The sequence below is a fragment of the Pseudophryne corroboree genome, chromosome 6 (assembly GCF_028390025.1).
Source record: "Pseudophryne corroboree isolate aPseCor3 chromosome 6, aPseCor3.hap2, whole genome shotgun sequence".
NCBI classification, from domain to species: domain Eukaryota; kingdom Metazoa; phylum Chordata; class Amphibia; order Anura; family Myobatrachidae; genus Pseudophryne; species Pseudophryne corroboree.
In genome coordinates, this window is record NC_086449.1 from 533,485,310 (window position 1) to 533,506,610 (window position 21,301).

The 21,301-nt window shown below is 46.1% G+C and overlaps 1 protein-coding gene across 5 annotated transcripts in view; it reads left to right on the forward strand.

Moving 5' to 3' along the window:
• The window catches only part of CEP83 (centrosomal protein 83), a 256,578-nt gene that overhangs the window by 180,218 nt on the left and 55,059 nt on the right, over positions 1–21,301 (forward strand). For all 5 annotated transcript variants that reach the window (XR_010179502.1, XM_063927615.1, XM_063927612.1 and 2 more), the window contains exons 13-14: positions 5,223–5,352; positions 14,775–14,878. Coding sequence is in view for 4 of the 5 variants with exons in the window: in XM_063927615.1 (XP_063783685.1) it covers positions 5,223–5,352; positions 14,775–14,878 (234 nt within the window). In the remaining variant the exon portion in view is untranslated. The remainder of the gene's footprint in view (positions 1–5,222; positions 5,353–14,774; positions 14,879–21,301) is intronic.

Below are 21,301 nucleotides of genomic sequence, written 5' to 3' on the forward strand. Positions count from 1 at the left end.
ATTCAAAATTGAGTCACTCAGAGCAGTGATTGCAAACCTGGAAGAAGGGGACTACATGATGTCTCGGGACATCAAGGATGCTTACCTTCATGTCAAAATTTACCCTTCTCACCAAGGGTATCTCAGGTTATGGTACAGAACTGTCATTATCAGTTCAGACGCTGCCGTAGGGAGGGTCCACGGCACCCCGGGTCTTTACTGAAGTAATGACCGAAATGATGATATTCCTTCAAAGGAAGGGAATTTTTAGTTATCTTTTACTTGCACGATTCCCTGATAAGGGTAAGATCCAGGGAACAGTTGGAGATCGGTGTAGCACTATCTCAGGTAGTGTTGCGGCAGCACGATTGGATTCTCAATATTCCAGATTCGCAGCTGGTTCCGACGACTTGTCTTCTGTTCCTAGGGATGATCCTGGACACAGTCCAGAAAGAAGGTGTTTCTCCCGGAGGAAAAAGCCAGGGAGTTATCCGAGCTAGTCAGGAACCTCCTAAAACCAAACCAAGTCTCAGTGCATCAATGCACAAGGGTTCTGGGTAAAAATGGTGGCTTCCTACGAAGCAATCCCATTCGGCAGATTCCACGCAAGACTTTCCAGTGGAACCTACTGGACAAATGGTCCGGGTCGCATCTTCAGATGCATCAGCGGATAACCCTGTCACCAGGGACAAGGGTATCCCTCCTGTGGTGGTTGCAGAGTGCTCATCTTCTAGAGGGCCGCAGATTCGGCATTCAGGACTGGGTCCTGGTGACCACGGATGCCAGCCTGCGAGGCTGGGGAGCAGTCACACAGGGAAGGAATATCCAGGGCTTATGGTCAAGCCTGGAGACATCACTTCACATAAATATCCAGAAGCTAAGGGACATTTACAATGCTCTAAGCTTAGCAAGACCTCTGCTTCAAGGTCAGCCGGTGTTGATCCAGTCGGACAACATTACGGCAGTCACCCACGTAAACAGACAGGGTGCCACAAGAAGCAGGAGGGCAATGGCAGAAGCTGCAAGGATTCTTCGCTGGGCGAAAAACCATGTGATAGCACTGTCAGCAGTTTTCATTCCGGGAGTGGACAACTGGGAAGCAGATTTCCTCAGCACGACCTCCACCCGGGAGAGTAGGGACTTCACCCAGAAGTCTTCCACATGATTATAAACCGTTGGGAAAAACTTGACAGGTATTGCGCCAGGTCAATAGCTGTAGATGCTCTGGTAACACCGTGGGTGTACCAATCAGTGTATGGGTTCCCTCCTCTGCCTCTCATACCCAAGGTACTGAGATTGATAAGATGGAGAGGAGTAAGCACTATATTAGTGGCTCCGGATTGGCCAAGAAGGACTTGGTAACCGGAACTTCAAGAGATGCTCACGGAGGATCCGTGGCCTCTACCTCTAAGAAGGGACCTGCTTCAGCGGGGACCTTGTCTGTTCCAAGACTTGCCGCGGCTGCGTTGACGGCATGGCGGTTGAACGCCGGATCCTGAAGAAAAAAGGCATTCCGGATGAAGTCATCCCTATCCTGATCAAGGCCGGGAAGGATGTAACCGCAAAACATTATCACCGCATTTGGCGAAAATATGTTGCGTGGTGCGAGGCCAGTAAGGCTCGACGGAGGAAATTCAACTGGGTCGATTCCTACATTTCCTGCAAACAGGAGTATCTATGGGCCTGAAATTGGGGTCCATTAAGGTTCAAATTTCGGCTCTGTCGATTTTCTTCCAAAAAAGAACTAGCTTCAGTCCCTGAAGTTCAGACGTTTGTTAAAGGGGTACTGCATATACAGACTCCTTTTGTGCCTTCAGTGGCACTTTGGGATCTCAAGGTGGTTTTGGGGTTCCAAAAGTCACATTGGTTTGACCCACTTAAATCTGTGGAGTTAAAATATCTCACAGAAAAAGTGGTCATGCTGTTGGCTATGGCCTGGGCCAGGCGCGTGTCAGAATTGGTGGCTTTATCCTGTAAAAGCCCTTATCTGAGTTTCCATTCGGACAGGGCGGAATTGAGGACTCGTCCTCAGTTTCTCCCTAAGGTGGTTTCAGCGTTCACCTGAACCAAACCTATTGTGGTGCCTGCGGCTACTAGGGACTTGGGGGACTCCAAGTTGCTAGACGTTGTCAGGACCCGGAAAATATATGTTTCCAGGACGGCTGGAGTCAGGAAATCTGACTCGCTGTTTATCCTGTATGCACCCAACTAGCTGGGTGCTCCTGCTTCTAAGCAGACTATTGCTCGTTGGATTTGTAGTACAATTCAGCTTGCACATTCTGTGGCAGGCCTGCCACAGCCAAAAAAAATAAAAAATCTGTAAATGCCCACTCCACAAGGAAGGTGGGCTCATCTTGGGCAGCTGCCAAGGGGTCTCGGATTTACAACTTTGCCGAGCAGTTACTTGGTCAGGAGCAGATACGTTTGTAAAATTCTACAAATTTGATACCCTGGCTGAGCAGGACCGGGAGTTCTCTCATTGGGTGCTGCAGAGTCATCCGCACTCTCCCGCCCGTTTTGGGAGCTTTGGTATAATCCCCATGGTCCTTACGGAGTTCCCAGCATCCACTAGGACGTCAGAGAAAATAAGAATTTACTTACCGATAATTCTATTTCTCGTAGTCCGTAGTGGATGCTGGGCGCCCATCCCAAGTGCGGATTGTCTGCAATACTGGTACATAATTATTGTTACCAAAAAATTCGGGTTATTGCTGTAGTGAGCCATCTTTTCTAGAGGCTCCTCTATTATCATGCTGTTAACTGGGTTCAGATCACAAGTTGTACAGTGTGATTGGTGTGGCTGGTATGAGTCTTACCCGGGATTCAAAATCCTTCCTTATTATGTACGCTCGTCCGGGCACAGTATCCTAACTGAGGCTTGGAGGAGGGTCATAGGGGGAGGAGCCAGTGCACACCAGGTGATCCTAAAGCTTTCTTTAGATGTGCCGAGACTCCTGCGGAGCCGCTATTCCCCATGGTCCTTACGGAGTTCCCAGCATCCACTACGGACTACGAGAAATAGAATTATCGGTAAGTAAATTCTTATTTTGTTTGGCATGATCTCCCACCAGTAAATCCATGCTGTTTTGGATCCTGTAAGTTGTTTGTTTTAAGATATTCCACAACTCTTTCTTTTAATAGTTTTTCCATTTCTTTCCCTACGTCTGATGTAAGGCTTACTGGTCTGTAGTTACTTACTTCTTCCTTGCTTCCACTTTTGTGCAGTGGAACTACATTTGCTCTTTTCCAGCCCTCTGGAATAGCACCTGTATTTAGTGACTGGTTAAATAATTCTGTTAAAGGTGTAACCAGCACATCTTTTAGCTCTTTGAGTATGCTTGGGTGTATCCCATCTGGTCCCATTGATTTATCCACTTTTAGTTTTAAAAGTTCAGTTAGGACCTTCTCCTCTGTAAATGTACTTTCATCTGCCTTATTTTTATGAATGTCCTTGCAACTTAACTGTGGCCCCATCCCTTCTTCTGTAGTAAATACTGAGCAAAAATGATTACTTAGGTGATCTTCTATTGCCTTGTCTCCCACCACAAAATGCTCACTCTCTGTCTTAAGTCTTATTATTCCTCCATTTGATTTTCTCCTTTCACTTATATACTTAAAAAAAAGTTTTGCCCCCTTTATCTACTGACTGGGCCATTTTCTCCTCAGCTTCTGCCTTTGCACGTCTGATCACTTTCTTAGCATCCTTCCGTCTGTCAAGATACACCTCTTTGTCGTTATTATTTTGAGTCTGTTTGTATTTCCTAAAAGCCATCTTTTTTGCTTTCACACTAGTTGATACTTCTTTTATGAACCACACTGGCTTCCTTTTCCTGGTGCTTTTCCTAACCCTTTTGATACAAAGGTCTGATTGCCCTTAGTATTTCACTTTTCAGTTTTTCCCACCTCTCCTGCACTCCTTCCAAGTTCCTCCAGTCCACCAATGAATCACTTAAACATCTCCCCGTTTTTGCAAAGTCAGCATTTCTGTGTGACAGGAGTTGGATCCTGTCTTTATACTAAACCATACTGCTTGATGATCACTGGATCCCAGGTGCTCACCCACATATATGTTGGATATACTATCACCATTTGTAAGAATTAAATCTAATATTGAGTCTTTGCGAGTGGGCTCCCTCACCAATTGCTTGAGAGATGCTCCCTGTAAGGAATGTAGAAATTTGCCTGTCATAGTAATGTGTTGTATGGTCTACTGTATCATTTAGTGTAGTTGGTAATTGGACAGTTTCTGAGTTGTGAAGCAGCTATTTCTGGACTTATTCATTCTAACCTCTCAGCACATAACCAAAGTAGGCTCTGTACTGGTAAATGTCACTAACCTCTGAGCACTTTGTTCCCAATTTACAGTTGGAAATAAGTGCGCTTAGTACAACGTACAAATGCATCCTGGTGCCAAACTTACACTCCCTGGAGGCAGCTCAGTTGCAGTGCAGTAAGGGCCTGGAAGTTACCAATGCCATATTTGAAAAGCTTCTTCTTTTAAGTATCCTGGAAATCTGTTTGCTCTGTTATGTAAATTTTGCAACTTCGTAAACCATGTGCAAGTTTTGGAATTGATGATGATTGTTACATCTTTGTTCTGAGAGCATCTCTATACTAGATGTTATTGAACTTAGTAACTGAACTTGTGTATCTCTGTATGTTTGAATATACAGTACTGTGCAAAAGTTTTAGGCAGTTGTGGAAAAAATGCCCCAAAGTAAGAATGCTTTCAAAAATAGAAGTGTTGATAGCTTATTTTTAGCAATTAACAAAGTGCAAAGTGAATAAACAGAAGAGAAATCTAAATCAAATCAATATTTGGTGTTACCACCCTTTGCCTTCAAAACAGCATCAATTCTTCTAGGTACACTAGCACACAGTTTTTGAAGGATTTCTGCTCGGAGGTTGTTCCAACATCTTGGAGAACTAACTAACTACAGATCTTCTGTGGGTGTAGGCTTGCCCAAATCCTTCTGTCTCCATACAATCCCAGACAGACATGATGATGATGAGATAAGGGCTCTGTGGGGGCCATATCATCACTTCCAGGACTCCTTGTTCTTCTTTTATGCTAAAGATTTCTTAATGACATTAGCTGTATGTTTGGAGATGTTGTCCTGCTGCAGAATAAATTTGGAGCCAATCAGACACCTCCCTAATGGTATTGCATGATGGATAAGTACCTGTCTGTATGTGCTCACATGTTTCTGTCCTAACATTCTTTTTACACTTAATTTATGCAGAGAATTAGAAGGGAACCAAGTAGAATGGTTACAGGAAAAGCACAAGTTACGGGAGAACCTGTCTCAGTTGCAAGACAAATACAAACAAGTCAAAGAAAAGCTGCAGAGAGCATCCCAGGCCCAGAAAAAGGTAATATTATGTTTTTGTTTTGTTTTTATGGTATTTGCTTGTGGGTCTCCACCTTCCATCCCCTTTCTGCAGCTACTTTTCAAATGCCAACAGTTGTGTTTATTCCACAAATTTCCTTTTAGTAATAAGCAGACATGAATTTAAATAATAAAAGGATTACCACACAGTTTATTGTAACTATTAATAACAATATAATGAGGGGCGTGGCTTGGCTGGAGAAGAGAGCAGACGTGTCTCTGCTGCTCTCCTCTCTCCAGTGTTCATCACTATAATAATTCGGGGTACTCACACCCTGGATTTCCTTCTGGGGGCTCCCTGTCCCTCCCTGTGGGTCCCCTTAGCCCTGTAGTGTGTGCTGCGGAGCCGGGGAGCGGTTTTCACCGCTCTTGCAGGTTGCGGCCTTCACACAGGCGAAAGCCGGGGACTCGCGTACTCCCGGCGCCCGCGTCTTGAGCTCCACGGCGGGAGTGCGGCGCGGACCCCGCAAACAAGCTCCGGACCACTCAGGAGCCCCCCCGGACCTCTGGAGCGGACACCCCCCGAGGCAGAGGGTCGGAGGGACGCCGGGCAGCGGGAGTCGGAGGTGGAACAGACGGCCACTGAGACTCGGCGGCCATCTTTGACCCTTCTGGTGTGCTGGAATTGAGGTAGCAGGGTGCTTTTGCAGCGGTGATGGTCTCTGGGTTGGGGCTTATTCAAGTTTGGTGGCCCTCTGGCATTGTTCCCTCCCGGCTCCTACCCTGGGGCCCTTGTAGCGGGATTGGTGCATTTATTTTCTTAAGTGGAGTAACAGACCTACACTAGACACCAGTCTTTTCTACTGCACCTGCCCCATCTAGTGGCCTCTAGATGCAATAGCCCACATTTCTTTCTCAGTGTGCTGGATATATAATACATATTGCTCTGCAGACTTCATCGGACCGCAGATTTCCAGGTTCCCGCTGAGTCGATCGGCCGCGATGTCCACATGGATGAATAATATTATGTTCTGATAGCTATGTGAAGGCTCCGCCTGCGCCCGAATGTTCTTATGACATGATATGACAACTCGACAATTCTGTGGATCCTTCCTAGATTAACGCTCCAGACGCCTCCTACCTCCGGTTCCTCTACCTTTGTCATTCAGCGCTGCTATGCCTCCCAAGAAATACAAGGCTGCTAAAACTGTTTCCTAGGTGGCGTTCTTTAAACCTTCTCCCCAGGCCGCTAAAGCTAAGGACCCACGGGGTGGCGCCTCTAAACCTGCTGCTCTCGTGTCCTCACCGCTTAGAGATACGCCCGCCCCGGCCACTGCACACACCAGCTCCATTGCCGACAGCAAAGCGCTTACGGTGGGTGCTATGAAGCAGCTCCTAACGCAATTTAAGGATGAAGTCGCGGCAGAATTTAGAGCGACTATGAGGGAATGCCAGCGATCTATTGACGGAATCGGAGGTCGCACCGATCATCTAGAAACGAAAATGGGTGAAGTGGTGTCGTCTCACAACGACCTAATCTCTTCACACGTACTGCTTCAAACTGAGGTCACGACGCTTAGAGACAAACTCTCGGATATTGAAGACAGATCGAGGCGTAACAACTTAAAGCTACGAGGGGTTCCGGAAACTGTCGCTAATAGCGCTTTAAACGACTTTGCAGTTGACCTCTTCAGCAAGCTCCTTCCTTCAAACCGCCCCGCGGACTTCTTAATTGATCGTATCCATAGGCTTCCAAAAGCCAGGAATGCCCCCGATGGTGTCCCCCGGGATGTCCCTATGAGGCTACACTATTACCATGTGAAGGAGGCAATCTTGAAAGCTGCCCGACCCTCGGATGCTGCGTCGGAGGCTTTGGGCTCACTTCAAATTTTCGGAGACCTGTCCCCTGCTACTTTGGCGAAACGGCGCTCTCTTTACCCCATAACATCTGTGCTACGGAAAGAGAACATTCTATACAGATGGGGATTCCCTACGAAGTTGCTCATCTCCCGAGAGAGGGGTCCACAGTCGTTATAACGAACGTCGAGGAGGGTAAAAAATCCTAGCATCATGGAACTCTGCATGTTCTCCTACACACACATCTCCCGACCGGGGCCTTCAGCGGGACTGGGCCTAATCGGCTGCAGAACTTTGAGTATTGTTTGATTTGCTGCACTTGCTTTGTTTTCATGTTTCCTAATTAGTTTGTCATGTCGTATATTCATATGTTGCATTAACTCCTTGGCGTTTATCTGAGGAGGTTGTTTGTGAATTGTGAGTGCTTCTAGAATGTTTTTCAGTGTTGCCTCCTCACCGGTATTTCATTGTTTACTGTCTGTCTCTGCTACCCCGACTGCCACCCACATTTCTTTGTTGGCTGGGAATTCTACCTAAGTTTCATTCACTCCCGGTGGCGGTCGGGGGCCCGGAGACACGGTGACGAGAGACCACATTTAGTTTAACTTAGGTTCGGGTGCGGGCGGATTGCCACTACCCCCCACCGTTTAACTCTGAGTCGCCATGGTTAGGCGTCCAAATGTGCCCCCGAGAGGGGTTAAGGTTCTGTTTATTCTTTCTGTTATTTCTTTCTGTATTCCTTTTCTCTTTTTTTGTCCTTTCTTTTCCCTTTCCTCTCTTTTTGTCCGGGTATGTTACACACATACACTTTTTACTTGCCAGTTGGTTGTTGATAGGAACGTATCCCCCGACAGTTTTACATTATGGTTAACATTGTCTCTATAAATGCAAAAGGGCTTAATTCCCCGCACAAGAGGAGATTAGCGCTCAATTATTTTCATAAGCTTAAAGCTCAAATCATAGCAGTCCAAGAGACTCATTTTATTAAATCTGCTCCTCCGCAGTTTACTAATGGGAGATTCCCCCATTGCTATTTGGCTAACGGGCTGGCTAAGAAGGCGGGAGTGGCAATCTTGATATCTCAGCATTGTGCGTTCTCCCTCGCTTCGCAATATTGCGACCCTGAGGGGAGAATCCTTATTCTAGTAGGTACTCTTGAAAACAAAGAGGTGACATTGGTTTCTTGCTATGCCCCTAACACCAAGCAACTAGCATTTTGCAGGAAACTCTGCGCTAAGGTGCAACAATTGGCTAAGGGTGCTTTACTCTTAAAAGGGGATTTCAATTTGACTTTGGACCCTTTAGTCGATAATTCTGGCAAGCGACCCCCACTCTCCAGTCAGCTCCATAGGAATGCAAGGGGCTTTAGCCAGCTATTGGCGGAATATGATCTTTTAGACCTCTGGCGCGTTAAGCATCCAATGGAAAGAGATTACACATTTTATTCCTCGGCGCACGCATCCTACTCTAGAATAGATCTAGCATTAGCAGATAAGTGGACCCTACAGTCCATCCGTAAAATAGTCATCCTTCCCATGTCCTGGTCGGATCACTCCCCACTATTCATCGTATGGGATATATATAATAGTAAGGTTACCCTGGCCCCCTGGCGTTTGGGTAAACTCAGTCTTCTTCAGCCGGAGACCACGCAGGCGATCCAATCCACTTTAGATTATTATCTTTCTGAGAACTCTCCCCAGGAGACGTCTATCTTCACATTCTGGTGCGCCCTCAAAGCAGTGACACGAGGGACTGCAATTCAAACAGCGGCTAAACTTAAACGGTCATATCGCAAACAATTTGAACAAGCTGAGCTTACAGTCGCCTCCCTGGAGAGTTCTCACAAGGCACATCCGCACGATAAAGTCTTAAGTCTTTGAAAGAAGCAAGGGAGGCGGTGAATGTCTTCTATTTAGCGGAGGTTTAACGCAACCTTCATAGATTGAACCAAAAATTTTATGTTTATGGTAATAGGGCGGGTAGACTGCTGGCGAGGAAGCTGAGGGGTAAGAAGGCTAAAGAAATAATTCACATTGTCCACTCGGATAGGGCTAACAGAGTCTACGATCCAGACGGAATTGCAGATGTCTTTGCATCCTATTACTCCAAACTATACAATCTGAAGGGGGACTCTTCTACCTTCCAACCTACAGGCGTAGATGTTCAGAATTTTCTGAGCAACTTACCTCTCCCCTCGCTGGCGCCGGAGTCTTGTAGCTATTTAAGTGAGCCTTGGACTTTAGCTGAAGTCGAAAAGGCTATTGACTCCGTCCAAGCAGATAAGGCCCCGGGTCCAGACGGTTATCCTGCCGGTTTCTATAAATCCTTTAAGGAAAGCTTGGCCCCGGTGCTCTTGTCGGTGTTCAATGAAGCCTCAGAGGCAGGCCACTTTCCTAAAGAGATGCTGGAAGCTCAAATCATTACCATTCCCAAACCGGGAAAAAAACCACCTCCGTCCAAAATTTTAGACCGATCGCTTTATTAAATACGGATTTAAAAATTTTCGCCAAATTAATTGCCAACCGTATCAGCCCTTTTCTCCCCTCTCTTATCAACCCTGATCAAGTGGGTTTCGTACTGAACAGACAGGGCCCGGATAATACCGTGATTGAGCATTCAGCCGGTAGAAGAGAACCCCTCCTAGTCTTGTCTCTTGACGCCGAAAAGGCTTTTGATAGATTGAATTGGGATTTTATGAGATTAACTATGGACAAATTTGGCTTCTCTGGAAGGATCTTGGACTCTATTTTGGCTCTTTATTCCTCCCCTAGTGCACGGGTCTTTGTTAATGGATGCCTTTCCTCACCCTTTAATATCTCAAATGGCACGCGTCAGGGATGCCCGCTATCCCCTCTTATCTTTGCGCTGGCAATAGAACCCTTGGCTGCTTCCATTAGATCTCGGGATGAGATTAGTGGCCCTGTTATAGGGGGCATTTCTCACAAAATTAGCTTGTTTGCGGACGATATTCTGCTATGTCTCACTGACCCCGAAGCTTCCTTGCCAGTCTTGCATGAGGTCCTTCAAAGCTATTCGGATGTCTCTTTTTATAAGTTAAACACAAATAAAACTGAAGCCCTCCCACTCTATAAACCTCCGGCTGTGGTCTCTAAGTTGAAGGATAGGTATAAATATGCCTGGAAGTCCTGCTCCCTGAGATACCTGGGGATAAACTTAACCAGAGAAGATAACTTGATTGAGTGTAATTATGCCCCGTTACTAAAGGCGTTTACTGAGCTGACTGGTGAGTGGATGCTGCAGGAGGTGTCTTGGTTGGGTAGGATTGCTGCTGCTAAGATGGTCCTATTGCCGAAAATAATGTATCTGTTTCGCGCTATACCAAGGCCCCTTCCCAGACCCTTCTATAATAAATTTAACCAGGTCCTGACTAGATATGTGTGGGGAGGATCAAGCCCAAAAATTGCTAAGAAGACTCTTGTTCGGCCTAAACTGTCTGTGGGGATAGCTTTCCCAGATATAGAAAAGTACCATGTGGCATGTCTGATAAGTCAGTCTAGGGACTGGTTTGACACCACGAGTCTGAAGCTTTGGGTTATTCTGGAAGCCTCATGCTTGGACGCTGTTTCTCTCCCTGATATGTTTTGGTTGCCACTGCCCGCTGCTTGGAGTAGGGCCGAATCCTGCAAGTCTATTAAAACGACCATAGATTCCTGGCATAAATTAGTACTCTCTTCAGAAGAGCTTCATTTACCCGCCCCCTGCCTGTCGTTAACTGCTCTTATGTCATTGATCCCCAATGTTTCCCTAGTGGAGTGGACTCGGAAGGGGCTCACTACCGTGGGCGATTTATTTGAAGGGGATGTCTCGATGTCCTTCTCTCAATTACAAGAGAGATTTGGGATTTGGACTCGGGATTTCTTTAAATACCTGCAGGTGAGAAGTTGGCTGCATTCATGTACTCCCTCACATCTCCACAAATTGTCTCTTCCGGCTTACATAGTCAGCCGACTGGAGACACCCTCGCATAAATATGGGATTACGTGGTGGTATCAATTTCAAATGACAAACGGCCCCCAGATGAAATTGAAAACTCAGACTTTATGGGAAAGAGATTTGAACAGGTACTTTACTGAGGCAGAGTGGGATGGTATATTTGGGTCTTGTTTTAAAGTCTTCAAGTGTGTTAACCACTCAGAAATGTTTTACAAGCTTATACAGAGGGCCTACTTCACCCCTGCCAAACAGCACAGAATCTGGCCTTCCCAATCTAAATCGTGTTGGAGGAAATGCGGCTCCACGGGGGATATCTTTCATGTCTTTTGGGCATGTCCTCGTATACAACCACTTTGGAGAGAAGTTTTAAATATGGCCGGCATGGTGTTGGGGCTCTGCATCCCAATGGACCCAGCTCTGGCGCTATTTCACTTATACGTAAATCGCCTCTCCGCAGGTGACAGTTATGTCTTGGGGCACATTCTGATAGCCGCTAATCTGAGAGTGTTCCCACCTTGGAGCTCATCCAAAATAAAATCCACAAACATTTCATTTTTGAAACCACGGAGGCTAAATTTTCCTCATCGGCTAACTCTATCCACATGAAATGGTTGGGATGGTCTGATTATAGAAGTAGAGTAGGTAGACTAACAGTATATAGCTCTCCAATTGACATGTCCGTGCTCGACCTCTCCTAGAATGATCTCTACGAGTATGCCGTGATACTAGATATGTCCTCTTCATGTCTCCTCTTAGTGCTTTCTCCTTTTCTTGTGTCTGTACATTCAATGTAACCAATAGTATACCCCTTAGACTGTGCGTTGCTTAAGTTTGCTTAAGGTAACCATTCCGGACTTCCCCTGTGTTTCCCTATTTCTTTATTCTGTTCCCCATTTCTGTGTGTAAACTCTTCAATAAAAAATGTAATGTTTAAAAAAAAAAATAACAATATAATGTTGATGCGACGCAAACTTGTTAAAGTTTACAGATGGGGAACTTGCAGAAACCGTAGAGAGAGAGAGAGAGACAATACATAGAACTGCTGTGTATTGTGGTTCTAAGAACTGTATCATCCTTACACTGTTCATACTACTCCTGCTGCTTTGAGCCAATTGAGTAGCTCTTGGCAGATTAATTTGACCTTAGAGATCAAACAAAATACTCCGGTTTGCAGCATCTTCCAATGCAGCAGAAGCATACAACACTACTAGTGACTAGTAGAGCATTTTAGTGAGTGCCACAAAATGTCATCCAGAAGTAATGAAACCAAGAATTTGGATAAAAAATATTGTTGGGAGACTTGGCACCACCTTATACCGGACTGCATGTAACCATATTTAAAGTAATAAGGACAAGTACCTCTCCTCTCGTTTCTTCACCTCTACTTAGGTAAAATTCTTCTCCCAGCCTCTACTCCTCACTACTATGTCTCTCTATAACTCACTACTCTTGCCCCCTCACATTTTTTTGTCCTCGCCTTTCTTGGGCCCCTCTGTCCTTTAGTGCTACCCGACTGTGCAATCACATGCTCTCCATCTCTTCTAGAAAGAGCCACACAGATTAGTTTCCAGCTCCCGGTGGCTGGGGTTGCTGGATTTATCAACCGTAAAAACATGTTGCATGAGAAACTGTTTATTGCCTGGTGTTGCCGGTTTTCCCTCCTGCTAGCAGTATACTGTCAGGCTCGTGGTGTAGCAGGGTGCATGTGGAAGATGGGAGGTGTGCTAGTGATATATCCCTTTGTCCAAATACCCCTCCCCCCGTATCTCAGCTTCACTGTTGCCGCCCCTTTCACCCATGGCATATGCCCTGTCAGCCCCCCAGTAGCTGCACCCTTGATTGGATCATCAGAGCTCAGGCATGACCAGACTTGCGTGATAAATATATAAAGAATTTCAGCACACCGGAAATAAAACAAAACATTGCTGACAAGTGACCCACCTTACCACTGAAAACAAATTAAATATTAATTATATTTTAATTGTTCATTGCTGAATTCCTTGTTCCAGAAGCCCTGGGTAAAGAAATACAGAATGGAGTGCAGTGACATCTAAAAAAAAAAAAAAATTATTCTATTATTTTTTTATTTTATGTTTTATTTTTTTTTAAATCCACAGAAAAATGACTTGAGTAGATTACAAAAAAATATTTTTAGTAAATGACAAATTCTAAAAATGATCGTCCCACGTTAATGTCCTAATTCTGAGTACTGGTTGTTGTGTAAATAGAAATGTATATAATGCATACAGCAGGTGGCGCATCAGCTGCTTTTAAGGTTTACATTTTGGGCATTCGCTAAGGCTGAAATCTGTCTTGGCTGCAAGAATGTTAGAGGGATAAAGTGCCCTGCCCATGCTCTCTCAAAACTTATAATAATAATAATATTATTATCCTTTATTTATATGGCGCCACAGGGGTTCCACAGCGCCCAATAACAGAGTACATAAACAAATAATCAAAACAGGAAAATAGCGACTTAAGGGGGGTACTCACGGAGTGATCGCTGCTTAAAATCTAAGCAATCTGAAAGTTTGAGGGGGAGAGGTAGGGAATTCCAGAGCAAGGGAGTAACACATGAAAAATCTTGGAGGTAGGAGTGGGAGGAAGTAATCAGTAGACAGGAGATGCGGCGAGCATTAGCAGGGCAAAGAGGACGGGTGGAAGTGTAAAGGGAAATAAGGTCAGAGCTGTAAATAGGAGAGGAGTAGGTGAGGGCTTTGTAGGGGAGTGTGAGAAGCTTGAATTGGATTCTGAAAGGGAAAGGGAGCCAGTGAAGGTCTTGTAGGAGAGGGGAGGTAGAGGAGTCGGGCTGCAACATTGAGGATAGATTTGAATGGAAAGAGGCATTTGTCAGGGATGCCAGTAAGGAGGCGATTACAGTAGTCCAGTCTGGAGATGACCAGTGAGTGGATAAGGGTCTTGGTGGCATCCTGGGTGAGAGAGGGTCTGATCCAATAAATAATTTTTTTAGATGAAAACGGCAGATATGTGAGAAGTGCTGAATGTGTGGTTGGAAGGAGAGGGAGGAGTCAAGGATTACTCCAAGACAGCGCAATTGGGGGCTAGAGGAGATAGTAGTGCCATCAATAGATAATAAAATTGTGGGAGGTGAGGTTGTATGGAAGGGTGGGAAGATAATCCGCTCAGTCTTAGACATGGTAAGTTTAAGAAAGCGCTGGGACATCCAATAAGAGATAGCAGAGAGACAGTTGCATCTGTATGTTTAAATTCTAACCCCAAACCTGTGCATAATCCCCCTAACTCTTGCTTGGCTTGCACCAATAGATGGTGCGTTGTAATGACTACACATTGAATGAGCCATGTCTTTGGGTGACTAAAGTGTTGACCGATGTTTCCACTATGCACTCTTACACTGAAATATCCTCCGGTGTTATTCGTTCTTCAACAGATTAGAGATACTGCTAAAATCTGTTTTTCACTTCTGTAATTCATGTCACACTGTATTAATGTTTAATTTAGTAAACTTTAGAATACAAGCTTTGATGCAAACTGTCCTGATAGTGGATATAAGTGTTGTCTCTGGATATAGCTGAATACATTAAAATACATATCTTTTAATATTAGTATATCTGTTCTATTTCACCGCTACTGCGTACCTTGTCAGAGTATTTCTGATTTGTTTTATTGTTTCAGAGAAAAAGCATACATGAGAACCGATGCAGAAACTTTAAAGAAAAGATAGAACTTTTGGAAGCAAAGAAAGAAGAACTTGAGACAGAAAAATCGGTATTAAACAGGTGAGTGAGTGCCCGTTCAGACTGTACCTGGCATAGCATGGACTGAGACAATGTGACTTCTAGTAATGTTTCTGCTGCGGGGTACTCTGGGCTCCACAAGGATAGACATAGGGGTGTAGAGTAGGATCTTGATCCGAAGCACCAACAGGCTCAAAAGCTTTGACCTTCTTCCCAAGATGCATAGCGCCGCCTCCTATATCACCCCGCCTCCGTGCACAGCAGCTCAGTTTGTAGTTGGTGCTTGCAGTGCAAGCATGTAACAGGAAGAGCTGCTCACAGCAGCTCTAGAAAAAGCTTTTTCTGAGGAAAAAAGAAGACTACAAGGGCTGCAGCAGAGGCACAGATTGTGCTGGATGTCAGTAGACATTGCCTGCTGCAGCTCCATCTCTCCCCCAGCGGCGCTGTACACTCCCGTGCCCTGCTTGCCGGGTACCTACAGCAGGAGGCTCCGGTTTTCTTCCGAGTTAGTCACACACGGCTGGGGCTCTCCGGGATCGCGTGGCCGCACTTCGGGAGGAGGTAAGTGGGTCCCGCTCGCGGGACCCACACTTTATTGCCATCCAGCGCAGCCGGTGGGAGGCGGGGCGCGCGCGCTGGCGGTGGACACTGTGGCAGTATAGGCGATCCCCCTAGATCACCAGGGCACGGGTGCAGGTCAGGTTTTCTCTCTAAACCTTTTTTACAAGTAGCCCGCAGTACCCTGTGGTTTTGCCAGCAGAGGGGATAAGGCTTAGACCTGGAGCCCCTCCCCCAGCCCCAGGGCGCCATTTCCCGCAAATGTTTTCGCCCTGGAGCTGCATATCTGTCTCTCCCTCACTCCCTGGCAGTGTCTGCGGCGCCATTATCCCTCAGCTCACTGTTCCTGGGAATGCTTGGAGAAATCCTCCTATGTAAAGCCGCCTGGTAGTCAGTGCTGTGACTTTACAAGACACTTGAGTATTCTACCTGCCTTTTTTAGTCAGTGTTAGTTAAGAAAGAGTGCACTTAGTCAGGGTTTCCTAGTACAATTACGCTGTGATATACATCCAGTTCTTACTGTGTACTGTTATATCTATTGTTATATAGCTGTGTAAGCTAGTCCAGTGCAGTATTATTGTTAGTAATAACCTCTGCATTGTACAGATTGTGACTATTTGTGTGTGCATTTGATAGCTGAGTGGTGTCCATTTCGTGTCCTCCACTCAACCTGCTATCCCTATATTCTATAACCTGAGGGGAGAATATAGCAGCTTTGGGCTCTGGTTCTGGTGGCTCCTTGCCCCCCAGTGGGACGGTGGCAACAGGGGCAAATAATGATCCGCCGTGGGCCGCTTTTTCCACGCTTCTGCATACGCTAGTTCATAAACTAACACCCCCTATGGGATCCCCAATGCCAGTGCAACTGTTTGTGGTCCCTGCAGCTAACCCGCCGTGGGCGGACGATTTATCTGCTCAAATAAAGAAGTTGAACCAGTCCCTGACTACTAAAAAGTCTGACCGTCGCTCGCCTACGTCCAAGTGGTCCTCTAAGCGAGCGCTTGTCTCCTCACAATCCACTGCTGTCACTGACACCTCGTCGGATGAAGACGGCACTTACACTGACCCCACAGGTTCTGATACGGCTGATGGGGAGGGTGGTTCACATGTGGATGTTCCTGATCTTTTGGAGGCTATTAAGTTAATTTTACAGATTACGGATGATCCCGAGCCATCCGTTCCTCCTAAGAAACCAGATAGGTTCAAGCGTCAGAAGGTGATTAAACAAGTTTCTCTTACGTCCTAGAGGATGCTGGGGACTCCGTAAGGACCACAGGGATAGACGGGCTCCGCAGGAGACATGGGCACTAAAAAGAACTTTAGATATGGGTGTGCACTGGCTCCTCCCTCTATGCCCCTCCTCCAGACCTCCGTTTGATACTGTGCCCAGAGGAGACTGGGTGCATTACAGGGAGCTCTCCTGAGTTCCCTGAAAGAAAGTATTTTGTTAGGTTTTTTATTTTCAGGGAGCCTGCTTGGCAACAGGCTCCCTGCATCGTGGGACTGAGGGGAGAGAAGCAGACCTACTTAAATGCTAGGCTCTGCTTCTTAGGCTACTGGACACCATTAGCTCCAGAGGGAGTCGGAACGCAGGTTTCTCCTTGCAGTTCGTCCCGGAGCCGCGCCGCCGCCGTCGTCCTCACAGAGCCGGAAGATAGAAGCCGGGTGAGTATATGAAGAAAGAAGACTTCAAAGGCGACAGAAGACTTCGGATCTTCACTGAGGTAACGCGCAGCGGTAGCGCTGCGCGCCATTGCTCCCACACAACACACACACGGCAGGCACTGTAAGGGTGCAGGGCGCAGGGGGGGCGCCCTGGGCAGCAATTAAACCTCTTCTCTGGCATATTAGGATATATATATATGGGCTTTGCTCGGTATATATGAGAGTCCCCGCCAGTTTTTCAAAACAATCGAGCGGAACCGAAGCCCGCCGCTGAGGGGGCGGGGCTTGATCCTCGGCATTCACCAGCGCCATTTTCTCCACAGCACACGCCGAGAAGCTGGCTCCCCGGACTGTCCCCTGCTGAACACGGTGACAGAGGCTTTGAAAGAGGGGGGGGGGGGGGGGCACATAATTTGGCGCAGTGTTATAGATATAATTATAAAAAGCGCTATCTGGACTTCCGGTGGGCAGACCCTGAGCAGCGGCCGCATTTTATATGGGCTCCCCGGTCTCTGAGGACAAAGTGCAGGTCCAGAGTCTACAATAGCGCCGGCGCTCACCTGGTCTGTGCGGCGCCGTGCCGGGGATACTGCAGGGAAGGCACTGAGTCATCGCCGGCCCCCTGCGCAGCCACAACACCGGAGTCTGGTCCGACTGCTGTCTCTCACGCCGCAGCCTCCGACACCCGACGCCATCTTGCGGCTCCCATCACCGCCGCGTGCGCTCCTGTGGAATCAGCGGGACTGGCGGCACCTTGGCCTCTGACCACTACCCAGTGGATGAACACAGCCTGAATAGAGTGAGGAGTTTCACTGGACTCCCTGCACATGCTGAGCCCTGCTGAGATCTGCACAGTGCACACTCTGGGGTGCTTGAGGACTCGGTGGCCATCTTGGTTCCTGGAACTTGGCCAACTCTGCCCCAAGTTAAATAGTAAGAGACAAACTCTTTTTCCACTACCCTAACCCTCCCCCCTGTGGCTGGGAGAATTATTTGTAAGAGTACTACCTTCATCTGCTTAGGCGCTGCACATATTTACAGACATAAGATGGGCAGCCTGATATCCTCTCACTGTCTATCACTAAACGCTTCCCTCCATTGTTCTGTATTATGCACTTCGTGATTTGCTTGGGAATAGTAGAAGGTTGGTCTATATGTAACCTTCCTGCTGTTTAATGCATCGGATCTGCCAGGCTAGACGCACATATTCAGTGCCTGTATTCTCGTGCTCCTCCTTATGGATAAATTCATGGCAAAACAACAGAAAGCTGGCTGAGGGGGCGCGGTGGTTAGAACCAGAGATACCAGGGCCAATCCTCCAGCGCCCACCAGCCCTTCTTCGTCACCTGGGAGAGATGATGTAATGGATGGAATCACCGACCCTGACAAATACAGCTCGACAGCTATTGCTAAGGCGCAGGAGATTTCTGATTTAATATCACCCTTGCTCGATAAAAAATTAGCTGGACTTAAGGAATCCATTGATTCGGCTATGTCGCAACTAAAAGACCGTGACACTCGTATAGAAGAGGCGGAGCAACGCATCTCTACTGTTGAAGATGACCTCCTAGCGGCTCAAGCGGTTATTAAGTCCCAGGAATCGGCTCTCACGGCAGTCCAAGAGAAGCTTGAGGACTTAGAAAATCGCAATCGCAGAAGTAATTTACGTATCATCAGCCTACCGGAGTCAGTTAAAATGGCGGATCTCATGCCGCTGGTTTCGGTCTGGCTGCCGAAGGAATTGGGCTGCTCTCCTGATTCAGGCTCTATCCTGGTGGAACGAGTACACAGGATTGGCCCGAATGATCAACGTAGAACTCGGCCAGTTGTATTAAAGTTTCTTAACTACACTGATAAAGTTCGTATTCTTGATGCGTACCGGAAACACAAAGATCTGACTTATCAAGGCAACAGATTATTGCTTTTTCAGGACTTCTCATATCAGGTCGCTATGAAGAGACGGGAGTTCTCCCCTATCTGCAAGTTCTTTTCAATGCTGGACTGCGTTTTGCCTTACTTTACCCGTTTAAGCTCCGTGTGTTCTACGCTGGTAAACAGCATCTTTTTGATTCCCCGCAAGCTGCAAAAGTATTTGTGAGTTCTCTCCCGGAAGCTTCGCCGCACGACACGGATGTGGCGGAATGACTGATGCGAATATAGCTGTACAACATATTCCATTGTGTTCAAAATGCCTGATTTCTCTTTGCATTTGTGGTTTTTCCAGTTTGTGTTATGGTCATTGCTACTTATTCTTCTTAAACGTGCATGCCATGTGTGTCTTAGAGTCATAGATGTGCTTTACATAGTCCTTGTTCTTCATGTTCTCCCTCCCTCCCACTCCTGCCTTCCCTTTTTCTTCTATACTCAAATCCGTTTTATTGTTTTTTAATGACAAGGGGCTCTGAGTCTCACGTTTTGGTTCGTAAAATGTTTAAAATTTATAGGACTGTATCTTGGTCACTCTTCTTTGTAATCTTTTTTCAGAGGTTATTAGTGGTGAAGTTACACACACATGTTTTTTTATATCCTGTTTATTCAGCGTACCCCGTGCTTGCTGGGACACGAGTTATGATGTCTTTTTTATTTTGTTCTTTGTTAGATTGGGAATAGGATGACAGTATGGCCCCACAGCCAGTTACTGCTATAGTACAACGTTCCTTGAAGTTCCTTTCGTGGAACGTTGAGGGGCTAAACACCCCTATTAAACGCAAAAAGGTTTTGAAACACTTAAAACGGCTACGGCCTGATATTGCGGTGCTTCAGGAGACCCATTGGAGAGCCAGCGATACTAACACCCTTCGTGAGGTGTGGATCGGTGATGTAGCAGCTGCTTCTTTCTTGACCAAAAAAAGAGGGGTCTTGATAATTCTCCGCAAATCTCTTCGATATAGAATATTAGACTCACAGATAGATGTAGAGGGTCGTTTTTTGTTTCTCAAGTTGGAAATTGAAGGTGAATTATTTACTGTGGCTCCAACGGGTCCTAATAACGCCTTTTTTACTGCTGTGTATGCCAAACTGCAGGATTGGGCGGAAGGTGTATTGGTTCTGGGTGGTGACTTTAATACCACATTGTCACCACCGCTAGACAAATCAGATCTCCCTACACGTGGTCGCTCTGGTGTATCACCTGCATTATCGCTATTGACACAAACTCTATGTTTGATAGATCCCTGGAGATATCAACATCCGGTAGAGAGGGCATACACATTCTATTCGCACCCACATCGTACTTCCTCGAGAATAGATTTCTTGTTGGTGTCCACTTCTCTACTCTCTCGGATCTGCGACTCTAAGGTTGAGAATATTGCGTTATCTGACCACGTTCCCACTTGGTTCACATTATCCCTTAATGTACCTAAGGTCACTACTTTCAACTGGAGGTTTCCGACATATCTTTATACTTCACCAGATTTTAAATTGTTTTTAGACCAGCAGATGGCTAACTATATAGATGATAATATTGAGCATACAGAGGACATTAATTTATTCTGGGCGGCCTCTAAACCTGTCTTGAGAGGTCATATAATTGCTTTTGTCTCCAGTAAGAAAAAGAGTCTAAATCAGAGATTTCAGTCACTGAGCTTACAACTGAAAGAGGCCTATGAAGCCTTCTTGTGTTCAGACACTGAAACTACACGTAATGAATATAAATATTTTAAGGCCCTTAATGATACTTTATGTACGGAGAGAGCGCAATGGTGTTTACATTATCAAAAACACAAATGGGTAAATAAGGCCGGGAAGTTGCTAGCTAATGTAGTTAAAGGATACGGGAAAGCTACGAATATTCAATCCCTCACGGCACTTTCGGGCAAGCTATATGATACTCCTGATATTGCTGATGCCTTTTTGCAGTATTCTAAAGATTTGTACACTGCCCCTATAGACAATCCAGTTTTAAGCGCTAATTTCCTTAAAACTGTTGCAGACCCTAAATTGTCGGATGAAGAGCGTGACTCGCTTACCACCCCGATCTCTGAATTTGAACTCACGAATGCCATAAAACACCTCCCTGTTGGGAAATCTCCGGGCCCAGATGGCCTTAGTGCCGAATATTATAAATTACTATGCCCTACCTTAGTACCCCATTTATTGTCATTATATAATTCTATTCTGGAAGGGAATGAAGCTCCGTCTGACTTTAATCAGGCTTGCATAATAATAATACACAAACCAGGGAAGGACCCACAGTTGGTCCAATCTTATCGTCCAATATCTCTTCTCAATCAGGACCTCAAG